Below are 26,730 nucleotides of genomic sequence, written 5' to 3'. Positions count from 1 at the left end.
TGAAGTCCTCAGAATTACTCAGGAAGCCTGAATTAGCTGTTTGCTTGGTGCAGAAATATTCCTACACTGTGCTTGACAGATCTGTCCAGTTAGTCTTCCTTCAGGTTTCATCTCCTACCTTCTTCTGGTTTTACTCCTAGGAAAGAATTATCCTCCCAAACACTTGTAAAAGCAACACCTGCAACCAAATGCAACAGCCATGTAATGCTAGATAACACTGCTACAAAGGTTTGAAGCAAATAAAGTAGTTTATTCGAGAGAATAGCAGTTTCCACTGATTATGGCATTTCCTATTTTTTGTGAATCACAAGTTTCATGGTCAGTGTTATCTCTAACCTTAACTGATGGTGTAAGACAGGAGAGAGAGAAGTAAATTAGAAGACAGTCACAAAGCAACCGGCATCACAGCTCAGCATCAACCCCTTTCATTGCCTCCAAGGAAGACCTGGGAATTGTCTGTGCCACTGGCTACCATAGGCACCCACTAGGAAGCTCCCCTGCAACAATATCCCATCAGCACTATAAAATAGGTGACTTCTGAAACAGTGTATCACCAGAAATTTCAATTTTCATTCAGGCAAGGTTTTACATACTTTAAATGGCTCAGGCAAACCCTAGATGGAGCTGAAGATTTGCCACGTCCAAGTAATCTATGCACTAAAAATATACTTGTTTTGATTACGTTAACATGTGTAACACATTTTAATGAAAAACGTGTTTTTATGCAGGGACTACACTATCCAGATAATTGTAGCAAACTCCTGAAATAAAGTAAGGGCAAAAATGTTTAGATAAATTGCTGCAAGCAGAGATATGAGCTTGCAGGAGCAGAAACAAGTCCAGACTCGGTAAAAACAACAGCATCCATTTCCTGCAGCTGGTACAAGCAACCTTTGTACTGCCTTCACTGAATCTAAGCCGGGTATTTCTCAGTCAAGCCTCCAGCCTGTCTAGATATTGTAAATGTTATCACTTATCAATAGTGTAAATGTTAACTCGCGTCAATGCATGTATAAATGTACTCCTTTGTCTTTAATATTTATCCAGAACCACCATGTGATTTTAGTACCTACAAAAGTGTTCCCAGAAGACCTTATGTTGCCAGCCGCTTGCTCTTGGTGAAACCTTAAATTAAGGGAGAATTAAATTTTCATGTTGTCTTGTGCTCCTGCTCCTCGTTGCTCCTATTCACCTTCACTCTGCTCTATGTACGTCCCAGCAGAACTTGGCTGATTAACGCTCGGCAAGCGTTATAAACAGAGCACGGAGCTGCTCTGTTTCTGCCGAGGGACAGCACCTCAAAACCTCTGTTGCAATTCTGTATACAACACTAGCCTAGAACAAAGCTCTAATTTTAGAGAAGGCAACCGAAGCAAAAGATGAACTAAAAACCCAAACGTCATTCAGGGATGAGCCAGGTCATGCCGCGGAAGGACGTCCTCACAGCACTTCAGGGCAGGCTGCAGAAGTGTGCATTCTGAACCAGCCCACCTTTTCTCACCCCTGTGCTCCATCCCCTGCCCCGCTGGCACCAGGGAGAAATCCTGCGCCTCCAGTTCATCTTGCCAGTTGTGTACTGCAGCATACATTTGAAGGACACTTCTTGCTGACAGTTCCAGATGATGATTTTATTTATCTTTATAATAATCTTAGCTTGTGTCGCTCCAATTGTGGTAAACGGAGCTATACAGTCCCTACAAATCAGACATGCCATTTATCTCTACATAGCTGTGAACTTAACAGGCTGCATTTATGGTGTATGAAAAATGTTTTTCTGTTCTGTTCTAAATTTACTCCCCTTTAAGTTAATCAACTCCTTTTGTTCACATCTTCAGCAGCTGCTACAGAGAAAGAAACAAGAGTATGTGGTTTAAATACCCTTTTCTGAACTGTACATGAAAGCACTGAATGAAATCTCAGTCCACTGAGGTCCTAAGGATTTCTGCCAGGGATTTCATGAGGCAGACTTTCATCCTCTGCTTTAAGTTGAAATGCTCTTCCCAGAATTTGGTCTTATTGATATAAAATAAAAATTCTCCTCTGCTCCTATTCCAGCTGTTTAGCTGCTGGTTTTAAGAACCCTTTGCACATTCCCCCTCTAAGAAATATTTCAGCTTCTTACAACAGATTGGTGCCACAAAGGTACACCTATGAGAATAAGTCGGGAGTAATTAATTCAGAATTGCAGCATCTGAGCTCAGGTTGGCTGAGCAAAGATGGGTTCATGGCTTTGAGAACTGTGCCACTGCTCAGAAAATTAACATCAAATATTGATCATGGCAACTTCAAACTCTTCCTAACACAATGTTGGAAATGATTCTCTTACTTCTTTGGAGGGGGTTTGATCTCCCACTAGTGCAGTCTAGATATCTTGTTCCATCACAGCACTATCATACACTAGCATCTGCTTTCAACAAGGTCCCATAAGGTAAACCCAGTCCAAGTGATTTTAGCTAATCTAAGTCATAATTAACACTGCCTATGTTTGCATAAGGTCTGACTTTGCATTTACTGAGAGCAAAAAGCTCATATTCTTACTGTCTTAACACAAATAAACTGTGGTAAAATTTTTTGTAGGTTGTGCACCATTCTATCTAGATAATAAAAAAAATCCCAAAGAATATTTATGCTTCAAGGATCTAGGGGCCTTGAATCCCTGAGTCTCAACTTTTTTTTTTTTTTTTCAAAATCATGCATTTTTGTAACATTAAAAATTCTATATAACACCGAAGAAGTCTTTAACTTCACAGAGTTCATATATAAGTAGATATAAATAAGTAAAAAAGAGGAAGAGGTTAGTAGAAACACCAGGAAAAAAAGCAACAAATGAAAAAAGAGCAAGAAGGTCATTATTTAGAGTTCTTTTAGTAAATAACTGTAAAACATTGTGATAAGTGAAAAAGCTTTCAATCCAAGTATGAGAAAATAATGAGAATGTATGAGGGTTTAGTAGAAGCATGCAATTTGGCTTGCGTAAGTGACCAAACTGTCCCACTACAGTCTCCTCTTTCCCCTGTCCTAAGCCCACTTCACTCATGAGTTTGAAGGGACTCCCTAACTATGCTGCCTGATAGGGAGTGGAAAATTAGTTCACTGTCACCTTCTACATAAGCAGCATGAATTACATTAGCACAGAGCAGTAAGACATTCCCAAAGATTTAAATCGCCCATTCATTAAACAATTATACATTTTCCCATGTTGTCCTGCTGACTTGTGAAAGCGATGATGATCTATTACTGTTCAAGGAATGGGAGAAAAACCTTTGCCTGAACTTTGCAGTTCTGTCTGTCAGAATCGGTATCCCTCTACTCACCTTAAACTCTTTTTCAATGTTGGCAAGCACGGCCAACTCATTGCTGAGCTCTAAGGCAGTCATTACAGGGTCTTCACTGGACAAAGACAGATAAGCAGGGCTGGCCAGACCTTTGTAGGCATTGATTCTAGACCTAGAATGGCTGAAAGAGTCATGCTTCTGTTTCTGATTGCATTCACTGCACTTGCAGAAATAGTCATGTGGCCTATCGATCCGAGCTCCTTTTCTCAGCAGAGTGTGGACAATCTCATACTCATGGCAGTGAGCAGCCAGAATGATCGGTGTAACATCATGGGAAAACCGTGTGCCATCTTCATCGTATGCATAGAAGTCATCATGCTGGAGCTCCGACTGGCTAGGACTCAATGCAAGCCTCTTGCCTTCAGCAAATGCGGGATGGTTTAGGATGGCTTCCACTATCCGAACGTAACCTTTGCTAATAGCCAAAAGCAAGGCATCCCCAACCCGAGAAAGGTTCTCTTTCTTCAGCAGAAGTTCTGTGATCTCCAGGTGCTCATTGGCAACCGCCAGTTGCAAGGCGTTCTGCCCCATATAGTCCACACAGTTCACATTGAGTGAGGGACATTCTTCCAGCATTTTGCGAATCACTGGAATATTTCCATATTCTGCTGCATCCAAAAAGCGCTCCTCCTCAAGAGAAAGACTTGTTGAGTGGTCATTAAACATATACGCTGGTCCTCGACTGGCCTGCCTCCGCCCCTTCTCCCGGAGAATGGTCTGTCGTCGTAGCGCTAGTCTATTCTCGTTGCCTCGGCTGCGTGGAAATAGAGAAATGATTAGTTCTCTTGTATGCAAGGACATATCCATTTTAAATAATAATTAATAAAAATATTTTAATGATTTATCTGCTGCATATTTTTAATGCAGCTGGGAGACCAGAAACCCTGACTTCAATGCACTTTGTAACCACTGTCGCTACACAGCCCTGGAATCATCAGCCAGCTACATTTTATTTCGACAAAAAGAAAAAGCCCTAGTCGACCATCATAAGTAAGACTATGCTTTTTTCCCTGTTTCGTCCTCCACAGGTTTTGCATAATTTTGAGTGAAGCTGGATTGTGCTTCATGTTAAATAGGTAGAATAAGGCTGAGGTCTTTTAGTCTAGAGAAAAGAAGACTGAGGGGGGATCTTATCAATGCTTATAAATACTTAAAGGGAGGGGGCCAGGGGGATGGGAACAGTCTTTTTTCAGTGGTGCCCAGTGATAGGACAAGAGGTAACGGGCACAAACTTGAACATAGGAAGTTCCATCTTAACATGAGGAGGGACTTCTTCACTTTGAGGGTGGCAGAGCACTGGCACAGGCTGCCCAGAGAGGTTGTGGAGCCTCCCACTCTGGAGACATTCAAAACCCGCCTGGACGCCGTCCTGTGCAACCTGCTGTAGGTGACCCTTCTCTGGCAGGGAGGCTGGACTAGATGATCTCCAGAGGTCCCTTCTAACCCTGACCATTCTGTGATTCCGTGATCCTGTAATAACAGTCTTAAAGGTAAGGTTCTTTCTCAGGTTTACACAGAAACCCCTCTCTATTTTTCTCACACTCTTCTATCCGAACTCCTCATCATCATTCGGTATCCCACACATCCCTCTGATACATACCATCACTTCACAACATGGTCACTTGACAAACCCGATTGCCTTCTATGTCAAAGTAACCTGCTCGGTTGATGAGGGGCAAGTAGTGGGTACTGTCTACCTGGATTTCTCCAAGCTTTTTGACACGGTTTCCAACAGCCTTCTCCTAGAGAAACTGATGCATTACGGTCTAGAAAAGTGGTCTGTGCAGTGAGTGGGTGGGGAACTGGCTGACAGGCTGCACCCAGAGGATGGTGGTAAATAGCTCCTTTTCAAACCAGGAACTTGTCACAAGTGGGGTCCCCCAGGCATCAATACTGTGCCCAATGGTGTTTAATATCTTCATAAGTGATCTGGATGATGGGATAAAGTCTACCTTGATGAAGTTTGATGATGATACCAAACTGAGCAGGGAAGTGTACACTTTAGAAGGGAGAGCCACCCTGCAGGAAGACCTGGATAGGCTGGAAAGTGGGTTAACAAGAACCTTATCAAGTTCAACAAGGACAACTGTAAGGTCTTGCACCTGGGAAAACATAATCCGTGAGTGCAGCACAGGATGGGATCTACCCGGCTGGGGAGCAGCTCTGTGGAAAGGGACCTGGGGGTCCTGGTGGACAACAAGCTCAATATGAGTGAACAGTGTGCTTCTGCGGCAAAGAAAGCCAACAGGATGCTGGATTACATCCACAAGGGCATCACCAGCAGAGATAAAGAAGTCATTATCCCACTCTACTCAGTGCTCGTCAGGCCACACCTGGAATACTGTGTTCAGTTTTGGTCCCTGCTATGCAAAAAAGATGTGGACAGGCTGGAGAGGTCCAGAGAACAGCCACAAAGATGATCAAAGGACTGGGAAGCCTGCCTTACGAGGAAAGGCTGAGAGAACTGGGTTTGTTCAGCCTTGAGAAAAGATGACTTAGGGGAGACCTTATCACCACATTCCAGGATTCAAAGGTGGCTACAAAGAAGACAGAGACTCCCTTTTTACAAGAAGTCACATGCAAAAGATGAGGGGTGATGGGTACAAGTTACTCCTGGGGAGGTTTGGATCGGACATTTGAGGAAAATTTTTCACAATGAGAACAATCAGCCACTGGAATAAACTCCTCAGGGAAGTGGTGGATTCCCCATCATTGGATACTTTTAAGATTTGTCTGGACAGGGTGCTGGGCCATCTTGTCTAGACTGTGCTTTTACCAAGGTTGATGATTCTTGAGGTTCCTTCCAACCTGGTACTCTATGATTCTATGATTCATAAAAAAAGTGCTTCCTATTTTACTCTAGAAAAGAAGACAGCATTATAACATTTTTATGTGATAAAATTTCACTTTCTGGTTACAAGAATACTTAGTCCAGAGACAGCCAGTATCAACAGCACAAGGCAGCGAGAATAGCCCACATCTGCTCAGCTGATAGGAGGAGTCCCAGTGACACCACATGACTCTAGGTGCCCTCAGGTGGTCCTTCTGAAAGCCACCATCCCCTCAGGATGCCTTTCACCCAAAGCACTTTGCTTGGTCTATGTTGGTGCCAAGTCACAGCTCAAAGTGAAGACAAGTCACAGCATGAAAGGAGTCAGCAGTTGTGGGATGAGGGATCGCACAGGACAGCAGGGCACATAAGTATGGAAATTCTCTAAATTCCCTTCTGCCTCAGAAAAGCAGGCAGGCTGACTTCACATGCTTTTATTATTCTTACCCGCACCACTACCTCAGCAACTATATAAATTACATTTTGGATCAGCTTTCTCCTCTTTGCCCTGCTGACGTTTTTCTGACATCTCTAATTGAATGCTCAGCCATAAATTGAATCCGTACAAGCTAAAAGCATATTGACTACATTGTATGACATCTGTTACTCCCCATCTCCACCATCCTTTTCATTATTACAGTTTATAACCTTGATATCCTATTTATTCCTCCACTCAGTAGCTTGCCAACAAATCCTGCCAATTCTTGCTTCATGATAGCTGTGAAATGTCCACTTTTCTATTTCTACTATTGAAAACCTCAGCCATTCCTTACCTCTTATATTAATTATTAATTATTTTATTAATAATTAATTAATCTTTAAAACATAAAGTGAACCATATCAATGCTAAGTTTGCTGAGGAATGCTAAAAAATATGCTACATTCTCTTTAACAAGAAAAAAATCTAATTCATGACTTTCAGTCAACCAAGATCCCAATCTTCAATAGAAATTCAATTGCAAATAACTTCCTCTCCTAGAATTAGTCTGCTAAACTACATAATATTCACTACAACTTCATCTTTTTTCTTTTTGAATAGTCGCTTAATGATTCTTTACATACATATGCTCAAATACACTTCACTATTTTCAGTATTTCCCACAAAATAATAACCACGAGCATCATTTTATTCATTAAATACTTACTAATGAATATGAATTTAAGTATTGAAATGACAGTAAAAAAAATCAGTCCTTTGTGACTCAAAATGTCTTCACAAAAAGTAACATTACAAGATATTATTTATTCTAGATTATTTATATTTAACTTTAGTATAAGTTTCCGTTTTGCCTTTTGCCTTCACAGTTCCAGAGATATAGTCCTCTGCATGCTTGGAAACGCTTCAAATTGCCAAAGTCTTAAATCTAAAAGGGCAGGTTTTTTGCAAGATAATCACAGGTGTGGAATGTGGAATATGTCAAAATTGATAACTATAACATTGTTCAATACACAGACAGTACTAATACCTTGCTAGAATGGCACGTTTACAGCCTTAGTTCAGACTATGTATATCATTTCATGATATGGTAGAAAGTTAGATCCCATCTTCTTCTACTCCTCAAGATCTCTACAAAGGCTGTCTCAGTGACTGTGGGTTCAAAGCATATGGGAGAGCATGGACATATACTAGTGTCTTATAGGTGAATATGCTATATGGCATGAAATTGAAATTTTTCCATGCTTATTTCTAGATATTTTAAAATAAAAAATATTTGTATTTGTTGAAAAGATAGCCTTTGGAGAGGTTTCATACAAAATATGAAAACTGAAAGAATGAAAATGTTACTGGTATTGGTGACAATATTGGTGCCAAAACCTGAAATTCATTAAATAGAGGCCAGTCTTTTGATATATCTACAAGTGTTTTACCGGAAATGTGTGTGCTAAATTGGAACAGGGATGAAATAGTAGAAAGGAGAGATCCCAGCAGAGAAAGCAGACACCAGACTCCCCAGGTTTGAAAGTTGTACCTTAACGTGGTTCTGAAAAGTTTCTTCAAACATGGAATACGAGAGTGTTTTGGTAAGGTGAAAAACAACTGGGAGACAGGAAAGAGAAGGAAGTTAAAGACAAGATGAGGGGAAAAAATGAGAAAGAAAAGAATGTAAGGGGAAATTTTAAAACCTGCTGAGTTTTAAGATTTATGCACTGAATAACTCTTAAGAGATGACCATAGCAACAGCATAAGGAGATAAGTTCCCTAACTTACACAACAGAGTTAGTTCTCAAAAAATAAAGGACTTAAATACCCCAATTAAGTCAATCCTACAGACAAGGGTTTTAATCAGGCTATATGTCTCTTGAGTTTTAGAGTTTCCAGGAAAAAAAGAGGCTCAGTGTACTAATCATAACATTTTGAGAAAAAAATGCTTAGTTGATTCTGACCAACTGATCAGAACTGATTTTCATTCACCATTGCCTTTGCATATCCAAATTGGACAATGCTGGAAAAAAAATACATTTTTATAATGAAATGAACTAGAGCTAAAGTAAAAACAAATAATACATAGTGTATTTATGCATCTTCTACCAAATTTAATTAAAGATGGTTTGGTTTTAGATCTTAACTAATAAAAATTAAAGTTTCTCTAATGTAAAAGAATAAATTTATAAAAATTGGACTCAAAAACTTTGACTTCACTGCTTTTAAGATTTTCTACAAATGTGCTGTCATGGGAGTGCACTGAATTATGAATTGCTACTCAATTGCTACCCTTTCTTAGGAGATACTTAGAAAAACAAGTATATCTGGGTTGGACAGTTATCAGTAAGATATATTTTTTTTTAATTATTCTTTTCTTCTGCACTTCTAATGAACTATCATATTGTTTCTTTGATGCATACTGCTTTGCATTTTTTCTGTTCTATAGCTGAGTGTATAAATGCAAGAACCTAGTATGGTTCTAGAACATCATAGAAGGCAGCTCTAAACAAGTAGGAAGAATACAGCATGTTTTGGTCAGAAACAGCATTCGCAGATGAAACATAGATAAGAAAGCTGACATTTAAAGTGTTTACTATAAAAAGGAATACTTTGGGGGCATTTTTTTCAGTTCATAAAAATATAGCAAGCTTAAAAGATTCCTTCTATCTGAGAAGCCACTGCGATTTAGCTCTTGACTTGAATAAACTGTTACAATCAGATTTTTTCAGAGTATCAGTTGCTCAGTTTCTCTAAAATTTTTTTATGTCAAATGTAAGTACTATCACAATAACAAAATGCAAGTTTTATTATTCAAACAAATGGCACATCTTTTCAATGTTTGCTAAGGAGTCAGAGAACTCCAACTGAAATGCAATGGCAGGACACGTTCTACAGCCGGTTAATCACATGTCACCTGAGTTCAAGTTCCCCATCCAATTAATGGAATTAAAGTACAAAATTCTATTATATCCTGATCGGTTCTGAAGCTCTGCAGTATTAAAACCCTTCCATAGTTCTTTACTCTGCTCAATAAAAGCCATTATAGGGGCTAATATTTTCTCAGTGTAAGTTTTGCAGCTGATTCAACTGGCAGCAGAAGCAGGCAATGAGTCAAGTAACCCGTATCTATCATGTACTGATCTTTATTTCTTATATTTAGCAAGGGAAAGGCTTTGAAAGATTAACACAAGCATACATCGGCATATCAGCTGCTACAAATGTCCTTATCTGTACTTCTACTGACTCTCATCATGGCTACTGCAATTTCCCTCTCCACGGCCTCTTCAGACTTTAAGATATGATGACCATCTTCCAAAAAAAGTCACTACCTCAGAAATCCCCATAGTATCCATGCTCCTTCCACCTTATTTCATCCCAATTCATTCTAAGGACCCAAACCACCATGTTTTAAGAAATATTTGTTGTTTCTAATCCAACTAGTACCATGGATCATAGAATCATAGCATCATTTAGGTTGGAAAACACCTTTAAGATCATCAACCGTAAACCGAACACTACCAAGACCACCACTAAACCATGTCCTCCAGCACCACATCTACATGCCTTTTAAATACCTCCAGAGATGGTGACTCAACCACTTCCCTGGGCAGCCTGTTCCAATGCTTGACAACACTTTCTGTGAAGAAATTTTTCCTAATATCCAACCTAAACTTCCCCCAGCACAACTGGAGGCCGTTTCCTCTCAACCTGTTACTTGGGAGAAGAGACCAACCCCCACCTCTCTACAACCTCCTTTCACAGTTGTAGAGAGCGATGAGGTCTCTCTTAAGGCTCCTTTTCTCCAGACTAAACAATCCCAGTTCCCTCAGCCGCTCCTCATTAGACTATAAGGGTCTATCTCCGTCAATCCTTACTCCATCAGTTTCTCTCCCATTCTTTCCATATGTGCTGCCACTGTGTACATGAAAGCTCTTCATGCTAATATCTACTATCCAAAAAGCCACGCTGCAACTCCTACATAGCATGGCAAGTGTTCACAAAGACTTAACTGCAGTTTAATGAGGTTACTCTCTCCAACTCCTACAGTCAGTAAAGGCAAATAGATATGATGAGACCAGGATTCAGAGCAGGAACTCCATCTCTTTGTAAATTATGTACCACGTATAGGATGGTTAGCATCTTTAACATAAAATTAGCTATGTTATGTTTCTGTTAGCCTAAGATAAATAGCCTGAATTCCCTACATCTGCTCAGCTCATAATAACACACCTCTACTACTTATCCTTATCCTTCTGATTCTCCCTTTTGGCAGAAACATTGAGGCAATACCTATGCATGCAAAGATGGAGTTAGGAAAGCTAAAGTTCAGCTGGAGTTAAAAGTAGAGAAGGATGGGAAGATCAGCAAAAAATGTCTTCTGAAAGTACACCAGAAGCAAAAGGAAGACTAAGGAAATTCATGTGGGTCCACTGTTCAACAGACTGGTGGACCCAGTGACCAAGGACACAGGTGAGACTGAGGTATTCAATGCTTTTTTTGCCCAAGTTTTCACCAGTAAGGTCTGTTCCCAGACCTCAAAGGTCCCCAGCAGAGTGAAGCATTACCTACATTCAAGGAAGACTGAGCTGGGCTCCAATTAAGCCAACCAGACACACAATCCTGAAACCTTGCACCCAAGGGTACAGAGAGAGCTGGCAGATGTCATTGCAAGGCTGCTCTCTACCACCTTCCAAAGCGCATAGTGACTGGAGAAATTCTTCTCATAGGAAACAGGTTTTCCAACTTTCTCGGCTACCCATTGGCTTCTCAGTTTTGAACAAACTAATCACTGAATTGCAGGAGCAGAACACAGAAACACAGAAACCATCCTCTTGAGCAGCATGCTGGCAAATTCCATCTCTGTCTTGAACTGCTTCTTCCTTCATGATCTGTACAGCAATCATTTACTGCTAAACATCATTTAAATAATTTATACTGAAATTATTTGAACAGACAATAAATTCAGCCCATAAAAACGTCATAATATTTTTTAAAAACTCCTTCAAAAAAATAAAGATGCATTCAGTGTAGATTCAGATCTTATTTAAACCAAACGACAATACGCTATGGTTTAACCCAGCAGGCAGCTAAACAGCACCCAGCCGTTAGCTCACTACACACTAGTGGAATAGGGGAGAGAATCAGAAGAGGTTAAGACTTGTAGGTTGAAATAAAGATAGTTTAACAGGACAGAAAATGAAGGGAAAATAATAATAATGATAAAGGAATATAGAAAACAAGTGATGCACAGTGCAATTGCTCATCACCTGCTGACCAACGCCCAGCCGGTCCCCAAGCAGCAGCTGTCACTCCCTGGCCAACTCCCCCCAGCTTTATCTGCTGAGCATGATGTCCTACGGTATGGAATACCCCTTTGGTCAGCTGGGGTCAGCTGTCCCGGCTGTGTCCTCTCCCAGCTCCTTGTGCACCCCCAGCCTACTCGCTGACGGGGCGGTGTGAGGAGCTGAAAAGGCCTTGACTTAGTGTAAGCACTGCTCAGCAATAACTAAAACATCCCTGTGTTATCAACATTATTCTCATCCTAAATCCAAAACACAGTACTATACCAGCTACGAGGAATAAAATTAACTCTATCGCAGCTGAAATCAGGACACAGTAACAATATCATTGATTTAAAATATATATCTTTATGTGGGCTGCAAAACTAATCCAGTCTAAAATTATTTTGCTAGCGTTTGATCCCTAAACAAGGAAACAAACCCTTCAACAGGATCATGGTCATTATTTTTTCCTGAAATGTTAACAAATTCAGTTAACCAGCCAAAAACTGCAGTTCATAAAACACTTTCTCTATCGTTTTTCAAATAACAGAAGCCAATTGTATTTCTATTCCAGCAATATATTCAGTATGATTTATCAAAACAAAGAGCAACCATTGCTAGTGAAGAATACTTACAATTGGCTTGTTTGTCCAGTAGTGTTTCCTCTTTCCTTGCCTGTATTTAGAAGTAAATCATTGCTTAAATGGGAGATTAAGTACATACGTTCCCTAGACAGTAGTTCATCTTCTGGAGTAGAACTTATTACAGAACGAAATAGAAGATTTTTGCATTGTTTGCTGGACTGTAGCACGTCTGATGCAGATCTCTAGAATCTCAGTGTAATCTATTTCCCCTGCATCAATATATTTTATCTGTATGAAATAAATTTCCTGTTTTGCCCGTTTGCAATTACAGTTAATTAAAGTTAAGAGTCTGTAATTAAAACTGGTTCTTCCACCATGACTATAAATATGCTTAATTGTAACAGAGAAAGCAAATTGTTCTACTTTATTATTTCTGCTTAATTAGATAGATACACACAGTAAATATTAATTCAGGAGTTTGTTAAGAAGAGTATAAGATATTTCATTGCCTCCAAGAGCAGGAAAAGGAATTTGATGATCCAGAAGAGTATGTTCAGTCCTGTTATGTTCTGATGTTCTTACATTTACTTCACCATTCCTAAGGTCTTTTCAGTCCATGTTTTTATCAAAAAGATGCCCGTATTAGCACCTATTGTCACGGATTCTGACCACATAAATCTTAAAGCCACTTGAAACCTCAGCCTTCCCAGAATACTGAATAACAGTTGGTTGCAACAAATTATTAATGCACTTTGGAGGAAATGCGGCCTAAATGACCGTACTTAATAATACTTACTGTTTAAGAGCCAGAATGGCCAAGCCTGAAATACCGCCATCTTTCTGGATACCGTATTACAGGAAGGATTTCAACAAAATATATTGAATGCAAGAGAGCTGCAGCATTCACATAGTCTCTACCGTATTTTCCACTTTAAGCATAATAAGGTTGATTTTGTGAATTATGTAGGGTGGTATTCCACTCATCTCACTTCTACCACAGGAACAGTAGGATGCTAGTAGAAATTAGTCATCTCGATCTGCTCTGTAGATAAAGGAGATAATTTTCCTGTCTGCCTTCAATATGTTTTGTAGGATAGCATAAATTTTCATGTGGAGAACCTACATTTTTCCATTTTTTAAAAAAGAATCCTAGCTGATTAGGTGAGATTATGGCCTCCTTTAACATATATAATTTAGTAGGAACATAGACGACAGAAGGATGACGGAGTTAAGTCCCTTACAAGTACAGATACCATCTCAAACAAATCCCATTAAAATATCAGACTCTGCCTTAAAGGAAATTGACGTCTTTTCTCTCACTAATCCCACTGAAAGACTAACCCAGAATTTCATTGTTCTAGCAGTTAGAAACATTCACCTAATTTTCAGCATCAATTTAATAATGGAAAATTTGTATCTATTTGTTTTTGCTTAGGAACCAGAATTGAATACAATTCAAATTGAGTAGATCTTTCTCCTGACAATGGTTACCTGCAAAACACAAACACATAGAAATCATAACCCCTCTCAAGCTTTATTTTGCTGAGCTAAATCAAGCTCATCTCATTTCCTGCTATGTTCATGCAGTTAAATCCGCCACAGAACAAAAACCCACTCAAGTACACCTTCCTGAAACATACAGTAATCCCATGTATTTCCAGTAAAATGATTAGCAACCGTTTTGTGTTAAAATGTACATCTTTGGCTATCTCTCTGGTGCATTTACATCCAGGAGATCATTCAGGCATTAAGGATTCCTCTGTGAGCCAGAGATAAGTCTGGCTTTTGCTGCTTTTGCTGTCTTTCTTTAATCAGGTGTCAGAGTGAGTCTCTGATTTATGAACCGAAAGAACTGCACTGAAAGATCTGATTTCGACCCTCAACTCCCTTTGACACAGACTTTCATTATGAAGAATTGTAGAGTTGGGAAAGTTTGGGCGTGGGAAACAATTGTGAGCATCCACAGGATTATAATCGAAAGTAAAAAGCTTTTTAGGAGAGTCTGCAACAGCCACTAGAGGCTGAACAAGCTCACATAGTGACAGGATAGCCTCCTCATGTAAAAAGGTTTATCATACTCTAAACTCACTGTGCAAGAGTACTCTGTCAACTCATTTAAACTTGAGGTTTGGCTTACCTTCAAAAGTTTATTACCTCTGGAAGAAGACTATACAACTTCTTAGGAAATTAGAACATATAAACTCACAAAATCCAATTCTGCTTCTGTTTTCATGACCATTCTTTAGTTGAGACACCACACTGAAGTCCCTTACTTGCGTGTATTAATGCAAAAACAGACATAATGCCTGTAGTTCTCATGAAGAGAAAATAAATGTGTACTGATGTATACTGCCAGCAATGCAGATCTACAGGATGAAAGCACAGCAAAGAAAAAAAGGGGGCTGAGACCGCTGGCAAAGAAAAATTTTGAAGTCCTAGAGAGAAATTCTCAGAGTAAAGTAAATGGACAAAGTAGAGTTATGTTGCCACACTGGCTTAATCACAAGCTTCTCAATCTCCTGAAGCCCAAGAATTTTGAAAACTGGCTAATTACTAAACATAACAACAGTATCCACCGCTTGCTGAAACTCAAGTAACTATCTGAAACAATGTTGAAACCATTAGTAATCACCTCTCAATCACCTCTGTAGGTGAGCTTCCAGAAAACACGAAAGGCCACAGATCTTTTTTTAAATTAAAAAAAAAAAAAACACACAACAGAAAAAAGCCAATGTAAACTATATAAATAATTTCCAAATTTAATTCTCCTATGTCGTTGGTAAACTTTCAATAATTAGCAATTAGCTAGGAGATCAGACAAGAAGTAATACCAAATAAGATCATCAACTCCAAACACCCAAGAATAAATTACCTTGAAACAATCTAATTGCCTTCTATGACAAAATAAGAAGCTGCGTGAACCAGGCAGGACCCACATATATGTTACAGGTCTTTAGTAAGGCTCTTGCTGCTGTCACACGTGACATTCTAACAAGCAAACTAGAGAAAGAGGCTGAATTAAGTTATGAAGAGGGAGCACAGTTGGTTGGAAAACTGTAGTTATCAATCCAAGGTTATAAAGACAATTTGATCAGAAAACCTGACTTAGATCTGGTATTATTTAATATATTCATTAAATGTGATGGATGATGGAATAGAAACTCCATGTTTTATATTTGCAAAGGAACTTAGTCTGAGGGGAACTGAAAATGGGAGGAAGGCAAGGCTAGCATTTTGAACACGCCTGACAAGAAGTGATGTGAAATGAATGCTGTGCAATTTGAAAAAAAGTAAAAGGTTTTGCACCTAAGTAAGAATAAGGAAACACACATTAAAGATGGGACTGGCCTAGGTTATCTTGGAAGGGATAGGTATGAAATAATATCAGTGTTAGACAAACTTGTGGTGACACAGGCCCTGCATTTTGAGAACAACACAGACCAACTGGAATTAGTCTCGAAGATGACTACAGAGCTGACCAAAGGTCTGGAAGACATGAAATAAAGTACAAGCAGGTTTTGGTTAATCTAGAGAAGACTGAAGGAAGATTCAAAGCAATGGTGTAAAAAGAAGGGAATAATTTGTCTCTAGTCAGGTCTGTGATTAGTAGGCAACCTGTAGCTACAAAGTCCCTAAAACCTGATTGTGAGAAAATATTTCAGAGGAAAGAGGATCATTTGGATGTTCTGTTCTTCTACTCTTCTTTATCATATATATATTAAAAATATACATAGTATATACCATAATAATATATAATTTGCAAGACATACTTTATAAAATAATGTATTGATATATATAAAATATATAGTAACATGTATAAAATTAAATAATATATACTTAGTTCAATCAGAGATAAGATGAGAGCTTAGACAGACACATGGTCTGAACCTCTATGCGATGCCACACTACAGGGTGAAAGTGACAGGCTGTAGAAAGGAAAAGTAGGCTACAATTCTAAATGTAAAGACAGTGAACAGCTCTTCACTTGGATTTTCCATCACCAGACATCTTGAAGGACAGCTGAGACAAACACTGTAGGAATGGCTATGGGACAGCTGACCTTGCTTGGTGGAGAAGAATTGGCTAAGATGCGCGTGTCTCTTCTAGCCCTACTGTCTATTATTTGATGCTGCAAATCATTAACAGGGACATATCTGTCTTATGAGAGAAGACAAACCCCTGAGACCATGTCATTCAGTACTCATGCTGCTTCTGCAGTTCTCCATCACCAGTCAGTCACTAAAGCTGATGCCGGTCCCACATCCTTTACTATTACAAAGCACATGCATGCCGCTCTCACAAGATATGTCTCTCTTGGGAAACTAGTAACAAACTACAGACCATGACAACTCCCTGGCTTCTGTCTGACCATCGGAGTTGGAGCTTGTACAAACTGAAGGTATGCAAAGTATTTGCGTGTTGATAAAGGCCCGTTTCACAGGCCTAGACACCGAGTCAGGGTGCTGGTTATTACTGTCTCCAGGTCTGAGCTCAGCACAGAGCGGCTGGGAGAGCTTGTGGGGCCACCATCCATACAGCATCAGAGAGATGTTTATCTTTTACAAGTAGCAAGATGGCTTGTTCTTCTGGTGTTTTCTAACTGAAATGATCTTTGCTCATTCTTTGATCTATTTAATAATAATGGGAAAGGCCTCTTAAGAACATCGACTTTGGTATAAAGGCTCACAGTTTCTCCATAACCCTTAGAAGTTGGTGCTAAAAAGTAAGTGGGCTGGAGCTGAAGCACTCTGTAAATAACAAGCCAAAACCAGCCGTGGATGTTTACAATAAAATTTTGAAATAACCAATGAGTAGCTGCACTAGAAGTGAGAAAAGCCCTTAATGAACATCCCTTAAGTATTTCATTTTGCAGCACTTGAAAGGTACAAATAAAAGTATTTCTGTCTGTATGGGTTTTTTATCAGAAGATACACATCTAACACCAAGCACGAAATATGTCATCCTTAAGACTGTTACTTGAAATTATGATGGAAACTGGTGTGCCTTCTGGGACTGCCCTGGAGGCACTTCTGAGACCTGGACTGTCATAGCTTTTTGTTTACATACTGCTGAGAAGTGTTTTCTCCAAGCTAATTTATTATGGTGTGCAAATGCTTTTGTACAGAAGCAGTTAAAAACAATTTCATTTTAAAGAGGATTTCCTCATCCACAGCTTGGTGAAAAGTTCACATCTTCACACACGTGAACCTGGAAGGGTAGTGGTGTGACAAACATTTTCTTCATGAAACGGCAAAAGATTTTTCTTTCTCGCCTGGAAAGTAGTTCAGTAGCTGTTTAATGGTTGATGGAGAGAAAGCACACAACATAGGGCAAACAACCATTTCCCAGGCTCCCCATTTCATTTGTCATTCTTCCTACCTTTTTACCTGCTCTTTCACTCCAGCAATGAAACCAGTGGCTTATTATTGATGAAGCAGCTGCCCACCACTGAAACGGGAATGACAAGTAAATAAAAAAGTTTAGGGAAATGATTAAGAAAATAGTGTCTGGAGAAAAATGGTCCAAGGAGGAAAGGCAACTGGAAAAGTGTAACCAAGTCTGGTTAGAGGAGATCTGTCAGAAACAACAAATAAAACTTTGGAGGACTCTGATTGCTTGAAGCTTTTAAACAGAGAAATGGGATTCAAATTCTTCCCTAAGAATAAAAAAGGAAAGAAGAGAGTGCTTTACCAGCCCAGAACCTGTTATATACCATACTTGTAAAGCAAAGAAAACAGAGCAGACTGAACAGCATGGCGTGGTAAGGCAGGGCAGATTACACTAAGAAATGGGCTGAGACTGCTCAGTATGGAGTGTCAAAAGATAGCTTTTTATTTTTGTCATCCTTTTCTTTGGGGATTAGTGTAATTTTAAGCTTTAGAAGACTATTATGGAACTGGGTTTTGTAGGTCTGAAGATCCTGTTGTACCTGAGCACCTGCACAATTTCATGCTGGCTGCTGAAAACTTTTGACAATAAGCCTTAAATATAAGCTTTGAAGTCTAATTTTAGGGTCATTATTGAAAACCTGAATTGTCATTTTCCAGTACTTGATCTTGCTCAGAATGGTGTCTAGCTATGTCTGCAAAACTAGTTCCTTTACATCTAATACATACCCGCTAAAACATTTCTTCCTCAACTATAAAAAAATGCTGAATGCATTTACCCTTTAAAACACCTTTTTACCCTTTAAGTGTAATTGCCCAGTTTCACAGGTTATTTAATCAATATACTACTCTGAGGTTCCTTAAAGCTGGGAAGTACTTATTTTGTGTCGGGGGGCTGTTTCTTGCAGAAGGTGGGAAAGAATACCGGTGTGCGCCCACCAGAGGGAACTCCTTACTAAGACTGGCACTTGATAACACCAGTATTCCCCTCTATACCCAGCTTCTCCATAAAAAACGTACAGCTGCATGTTCCTTACGTGTTTTCTAGGAAGTACCTTTTGGTGCCCACTGCATAATTTTGTTACATCCTCTACCATTCTTGAGACAGACTGTCCAAAGTTTATTGGTTTCAGCAAAGTAAAACAAACATCAGAAAGTCTTAATAATTCAAATTAAAGCTAGCATTTTAGCTACAAGACCGGAAAAAAAGAAAAGTTAGAAGTAAATGAAATAAAAAGTTGGACTTTAGCATAAATTTAACAGCTGGCTACTTTGCTAATTTGTGTTTCTTATATGGAATAGCTGAAGTACATCACAGCCTTCGTTGCCATGTGTTTATAGAGATATCCCACTTCCAGCATATTCCAAGGGAGATGCTAAATTCTGTATCTACTCCTACAGTCTTATGCATAGCCATTTTGAGATGAAGTAATCATTCTGCAATTCTGGAGATATCTATATGCCTTTGGAGTTGGGGCTTAAACTATTTTTAAAGGTTTATCTGAACTTGTACGTTTTGCAAAACTGAATGTCCTGTGCCTTGTTCACTCCTCAGTTACCAGGCAGTGTCTAACTTTGTCACTGCAATTGATGGTTCTTTTTGAGGTTCCTTCTGCTAGCGCTGGAAACTGTTGCCTCTTTCAGAAATTCAGTCTTCTGGTCAAGTGCTTGCTATCCAGTTCAAGCCACATCTTTTACAAAACTTTTAACACTGTACAGTATATGTGCTATGCAAGCAGTCTGCTGTGCTCATAATCCCTTGTGAGTTATTGGCTTTCGTTACTCAACTCATTACGAGACGACTATCAGTAGATGGTGCTATCACAAAGACTACTGTAGGTAACAACTGCTAGGTGACTGACTACCTCAAGAAAGTTTCTCCTTTCCATTTATTATCACTGGGGTTTCTGTGTTAATAAGCTACTGTAGTTGGCAATGTGAAAATTCAAGGTCTGTCTTTATCTGAGATGGCAATTTAGAATCCATTTGTTTACCTAGGTATGAGCCCACTGAAAAGGTCTATCCAGTTCATATTAGATCCACCACTGAAATTTTCATAACTCTCCTAACATCACTTCTTTCTATTACTATTCTTTCATTATTACTCACATAAGACTATTCTTGATGCATTGTAGACTAAACCGCTAAAGCTAGCGGGTCATGGGTTTTTTAAAATGAAGGTAAAACCTTGTCCAGTTAGAAGGATCACAATCAATATAATGGCTGTAACACAAACACAGCTGGCTGTCTATGACAAACACGCCTCTATAAACAGAACATTGCATTAGTAATGAAGCAGCAGATGTCAACAAGATAGCCCTTGTTATTTTCTCAGAGTTCCTTAGGAACAAAGTGACAAGAAGTTCAAGTAAAAGCAAAACCCACTTCTCATATAGATCTCTGGAATGTTATGCTACCGTGTAGTATGTGCTTTAGTGCTGTGTTCCACTAGTTATAAATAAAAGCACTTAAAATAGACCGTGGATACTTGTACCAATGCTAAAACTGGATACAAACAAAGCAAACTTCTATTATATACAAGCAACTTTATCTTGATAATCCCTTGTTGGAAACTCTAAGATTCTTAAAGAGAAACTGTCTTTCAGACTATAAATTACAGACAAGTTCAGTGTTTCATCTCTCCAAATCAAATTCGGTAACACAAAATGCTGGTCCCGTAGAGATAGAGGAACACAATTTGTTTAGCTTGAAAAGGATTAAATTTGGTTTCTAGCAAACTAAACAGGTTAATTCCTATACTGTCATAATTTATATGGTGCAGCAATTTTGCTAACTGCTTAGTAAATTAGGTCAGGATGTTGTTTCATGTGCATTCTTGCAGAAACTCTCCCAACCCTCTGCTCTGCTTTGACTGCTCATTGCTACTCCCGCACTATGCCATTTGTTATTCTGACATAAGTACTGGGGCATCTCCAGGTTGATCCCAATCAAGGAGCTTATCTAAATGAAAATCAAAACTTCTGAAAAAACAAACAAATAAAAAAAAATGCTTAGAGCTCCCCAACAGATACAAAAACCTGTGCTGGCCCATGGTAGGAGGTAACGTGAAGACAGGAATCAGTGGCAGGGAGTGAGGAGAGAGGGAGACTGGATTCTTGTGGTGACCGTGGTTGTCAGAGTAACCCTGAATTTTATGGAAATCTATAGACTAATGCTACTTAACAAACACCTAGAGCTTCATACGACTTCGTTGTTTCCTTGTGCTCTCCCTTCTGTCCATTGCACCACCCTGTTTTGTTTCATATTATATTTATATTGTGAGCTCTGTTAGTCGGAACTATAGGCTATAATGCAAAACATACTATTTTTTTTAATCAACATGTTGCATTCACTCATCGAGTGAATAGATAGATGATCTATCTATGATGATGATCAAGTGAATAGATAGATGATCTGGAAGACAAGTGAAAAGCAGAACAGACAATGTAAACTCGTGGACTTTCTCTGTCAAGCTCTGTGTTGGGGATGCCCATACCACAACTGCGTAAACAGAACCCGGGCATATTATTCATATTTAAATCAGTAATAGTGGTCCTTCAGCTGATCTGCATCAAACCTGAAAGCAACTACATCTCCAGTTTTAGCGAATACTAAACAGAAAACAGGTTGAAGCCTATGGGCCCAGAAGGGCCAGGATATTTTCTGAGCATTTAATGCTTTACTATCTGCTCAGTGTCTACAGTTCATAAATGCAGAAGCTTGTGGGCTCCTTATCTGATTTCCTGCCCCCAGGACAGCTCACGCACAGCTCTCATGCTCAAATGTCCGAGTCATCACAAGGCAACTACCGAACTTCTGCTACTGAGAATCCAAGAGAACCGTGAGCCTAGAAAGAGCAAAGCCCCATTTACAGACATACATTCACACAGACACCTAGAGACACTAGAGAGCATATGCCAATGAACTGACAGAACAACATATTTAAAATTATCTGGCAACTCAACATTGCGCTTCCATAGTATGTATTTTCCTTCCATTGTGTCTCTTTGATTTTGACCACACATAGGCATGTTTTTAAATAGCACTTGGAGGGAGAGCTGATGACTTATACTGCCTGTTCTCCCTTTTTTTTTTCCCAAGAACAAGTACAAGCCGAGCCTGTAACTTTTCCCTACAAAGGAAATTGAAGAAAACAGAGCAGTAAGTACATCAGCAAACAACTGCTCCAAAACAAGCAAAAGGAGGTGCTCCTTTATACTATGCAGTTAGTATGTGGAACCCGCCACACAATGGTACGGGTACTAAAAGTTTATATGTTCAAGGGAAACCAGACAAATTCAGCAAACAGAAATCTACTGCTGGTATTAAATAGAAAGTATTTGAAGTCTCTGAGTAGTAGACTGCAGGAAGCTAGGAAAGTATGGCTTCTTGTCTTCAGTAGTCTCATAATCTTTTTTAGATATTGCTTTTGGCCCCTGTTGGAGACAGGCTATCGTGAGGCCTGTAATTTACCCCTCATATATATTTTTATATATAAAATCGTCTACATGCGTAATCATATATATAATTGTATATAGGTGCCTGACTCAAAAGGTTTTCTTGAATCACAGGTAGAACTGAGGAGAGGTACCAGCTTGTCTTTTGAATCCTTTACACTGGGTAGAAAGATTCAGTAAAGGTACTCCCCTCTCTGTAGCTGTTTGCATAGCCCACAGCAGATTCCAACAGCTTCTGTTATAATCTGTTGTGATGCCCACAGCCGTAAAGAGCACATCGCAGTGGCATATTCTCTAGGGTTTTGGGGCTGTTCAGCATACCCTGAGAGGTGTACAGCTTTCCTTTGGTTGCCTCATAAACAAGAAAAACACAGGAACCTCTTCAAAGGACTGTTTCTTTTCTCATTCTCTGACCAGGACTTAGAATAGCTTTGGATTTAGGCCAATAATTTTAATATTTCTAAGTATCACATAGATGTGTGCATGCTGTAACAATGTAGCTTAACAAAAATTCATTTCTGTATGAGCATTTTGTTACATAAACTTAAGTATGGATAACGATTATTAAATTAAGCAACAGGAAAGTATGTCTATAAACTAGAGACAAAATTACATTTGCATTGCTCCTCTGAGTAAAGCCACAATCTATCAGAGAGACACGGAATCTGATTTAGTATAGTGGTAATTTACAGTTAATGGATTCATGTTTATAAAATTACTTCACGCCTAAGAGAAAAATACACTAAAGAGATTAGTGCAAATAAGTGTAAGGATTAGAAACTGGCCTGAGTTACAATTTTTCTTTAGAATTTGAAGAACTCAATTGTTCAGACAGCTGATCTTGATTTAAGTTCCTTTCTAATAAATATCAATGTATGAAATTAAACAACACTAACATCTGAGTACAATGTATCAGAATGACAGGGAGATCAACCATTAATTTATTACTTCTGCCGCAGCCCATTCTTCATTAGCAAACTCCAGAGTCGAAATGTCAAAGTTCAATGGCATGAGCTCTTCATGCTGCAGCAACAGCCTACAAACTCTGCAGCAACACTGATTTACTATACCGTCATCCATCATACTCTACATCCAACCCCTCTCGCCTCTGCAAAGCCTTATACAACTATGGCTCACAGCGAAAGAACACTGATGTAAGCCTCATGATTCCGATGGTGAACATCTACCTACAAGAGTAATTAACTGTAAAAAATACAGCTGAGGAAATTTTTCCCCTGTGTTTTCCAACCCCAGTTTGAAATTCAAGTCCTTTAAAGTATCTGACAGCACAGCTCAGAACCTTTTTCTAAAAGCAGTTACCCTCTTCTGAATAGAACACACAATAATGTATGAAACATACTTTGCATAGCATATCTTGGCCTTTAGAGAAAAAAAAAAACACAAGATGCAACTACATGGAGTTTCAGTGAGGTACACTTAATCCCGCTTAATCGCGCTTTACTACTTGTAAGGCTGAACGCTGCTGGGCCCAGGCGACCTTGAAATCAGGCAGGAAACCTCAGGTATGTAATCCGGAATAACTGTGCAGTTCATGCTTCGTGGAGCTGCAGTTTCAGGCTGTTTGCAGTCAGGGAAGTGACACCATCAGTAGTCACTAGCTCATACCCCCAAAGCAGAGAGTAAGGGCTGAATAGGTAGGACTCCAGTGCAGTTACGCATTTATGAGCTCCAGCAAAATCCCAGCTGTGGAACTGCAGGGGCTGTGACTCCAGCTGACCACAGCCGAACACCTTAGGTAACTGCAGCATGTAAAAGACTGCCTAAATCTGTGAAATGATGAGTAAACCTAATTTAGCAGCCTTTAGTAGCAGCATCTCATGGCATATTCTGTTTTGCTTGCTAGAATAGGCAGATCTGTGGGAGACTGCACAGAGGGACAAGAAAAAGTCCTGATCAAATATTGTTGAAAAAAAAATGGAAAGGAGAAAGGAAACTCGAGCAATGCTGTGGAAAGATATATTTAAGTTATGTCTCAGATATGAAGAGATGTCCTATTATGGTTCTGAGGCATTAGTCTTCCGATAACAGTGGAGTTGCATGTTTAAAGATTAATTTCACTTCAGCTTGTAAAGCTGCCACATTCGGGAAGACATTTTAAAAGCAGAGAAACCTCACACTCTTGCTCCTCTTCAGTTTATTTTAATTGTACCTTTCCACCTTTTACCACAGTCCTTATTCACTCTGCTGGGTTTTTTTGTTTTTTTTTTCATAAACAGAACTCTGCTTACTGACATATATGATAATTAACCTCATTTATGAAATGCGTCTCCCCAAGCACCTTCTTAACTCCTTCATTTATTTTTAAACCAACACTCATTAGAGACAATATTGTCCTCTGCTTTATCTATATTCAAAACCTTCCAGCAGATATTAATAAACTGCCTGGAAATAATAACATACAATAAAATTAAAATATTAGAACAAAAATTGAAAAACAAAGTACCATTCTTCCCAACCCTCTGGGTTCTCTGGTTTTATGTGTAAAATGAAAGCTATTTGGGGCAGCGATGGGCTGCACTTCACAGGGTTTGAGCCTAGAAGATAGCTGTTAATAACAATCTACCAAACCAGATCACGCAGAAAAGGCACCCTACTTTGAAATTCCCCAGGGAACACACACAGGGTAAAAGCTGCACAAACTTTGCATGGGGATACACTGGATTCTGTCAGACAGACAACTATCTACCCAGGTAATCAGGGCTGAAATTCTCTTGCCTTGTCTCTGTAAGAAATAAATGTTTTAAAATGTTTTAAGGTTTTAAAAATCCAGCAGTCCCAACCAGATTACATTTTCAGAAAAAAATGCCCATCTACTATTTCCATTTCTGATACTTTTAAATATGGAGGGTATGTTTACTTTCCCAGAGCATGATTTTTTCAGGATGTAGTACAGCATTTGTCTCTCCTCTCTGTGCTATTATCACTTTTCAACTGCCTTTCACCTCTGAGACAGGGAGAAGCCCAGCAGTATAATAAAATCCCACTTCTGACAGGAATAGGCTGCTGGATTACTCCATTCTTAGCTCCTTTCCATTATGAAAAGATCCATCTATGGCTGTTCCTTGGTTCCTGGGAATTAGCCAATAACCTATTCCATCTTTCACTCAACACCATTTTACCACAGCTCATAATCTCTAGCGAGGAATCTTGTCAAGTGATTTTAGAAAAAATAAATATACTGTCTCCAAGGAATACCACTTATCTGATGCAACATTTTTATGGTACTTAAAAAGGACTTCAGAAAAATTTAACAAGCCATGCTCTCTTGTTTTCAAACTCTCCTGGCTATTGATAGATAAATCATCTGTTTTCAATGATTCTCTGATTTCTCAAACAATAGAAACTTCAAAGTATTCATATAGCAAACCATTTATCCAATTACAATATTTTTTGTATATAGTGTATATAGTTGCTTCTCCACGAACCATTCTTTCCCTTTGAACAATCCAGCAGCAGAATGAAAGAGGGCCACTGAAGTGCAAGAACTGGAAATAACACAGGAGGAACACAAACTATAGGTCTAGGTGGACTTGCCATACAGAGCTTGGATTCACCTTCCATTTCCAAGAATGCCAAATTTCCATTCACACATTTTATAGCAAGCAGTGCTAAACATGTACAAAGAGCAGGTCATCTTGTGGCGCTATTGACCATTTCTAAAGTAATAACACAGATATTACATTGAGTCCAGACAATCATTACTTTCTCTGTAGAGTAAAAAGGGGTAAAAAAGAACCACAATCATTATTCTTCATTAGATTTACTAACCATCTCAAGCAATTAGTTCTGAAGACTTTTCAATTAAACTTATAAAAAATACATTCACTATTTATTCCTTTTAAAGCATTCAATTTTCTTGCTTTTTTTTTTTTTTTTTTCACTGAGCTTTCACAGATTACTGGTGATGCAGAGGAATCAGAACATGACAGGTCCCTAGTTGTATCTTCCTGATGCGAATTCCTGATTTTACCTACCATCATCATGAACGTGCAATTGTAATTGATATAGGGATGAAGCAGATATATGGAGACTGAGAAGAATCAATTTGACACCACCTGTGCAAGAAAAAGGCACTCTAAAGTACTTCAGGCTGTGCAAGGTTAAACTGTATTTGAGAACAACTAGATCATTGCTGTCTATCTCCAGCTCTGTTCTGCTTAGTAAGAGATTTCTCTCTATTACAGTAAAAATCTGTCTCAGAGTACAAACAATAAATTTACCTAAAATCCATGTGAGTCTTGATCTTCCAGGAATCAATAAAGCGAACTTATGCTTTGGCCACTTTTGGTGAAAAAAACCCAAAACTTAAAAAAACAAACAAAAAAAAATAACAGACTGGGATGAAGCAAGGTAATTATGTTGACAAAAGCTGTCATCAAAGAGGGTTTCAATTATTTAGAAACCTTCTGT

General features: G+C 39.0%; 1 protein-coding gene across 1 annotated transcript in view; it reads right to left on the bottom strand.

Annotated features, from left to right (window-relative positions):
* The window catches only part of TRPC6 (transient receptor potential cation channel subfamily C member 6), a 111,620-nt gene that overhangs the window by 36,347 nt on the left and 48,543 nt on the right, over positions 1-26,730 (bottom strand). Inside the window, exon 2 of the mRNA XM_082481999.1 lies at positions 3,315-4,089. Within this exon, the coding sequence (XP_082338125.1) occupies positions 3,315-4,089 (775 nt within the window). The remainder of the gene's footprint in view (positions 1-3,314; positions 4,090-26,730) is intronic.

The sequence above is a fragment of the Vanellus vanellus genome (assembly GCF_965231255.1).
Source record: "Vanellus vanellus genome assembly, chromosome: 1".
Lineage (NCBI taxonomy): Eukaryota > Metazoa > Chordata > Aves > Charadriiformes > Charadriidae > Vanellus > Vanellus vanellus.
This window is presented reverse-complemented; position numbering and strand designations above follow the sequence as displayed.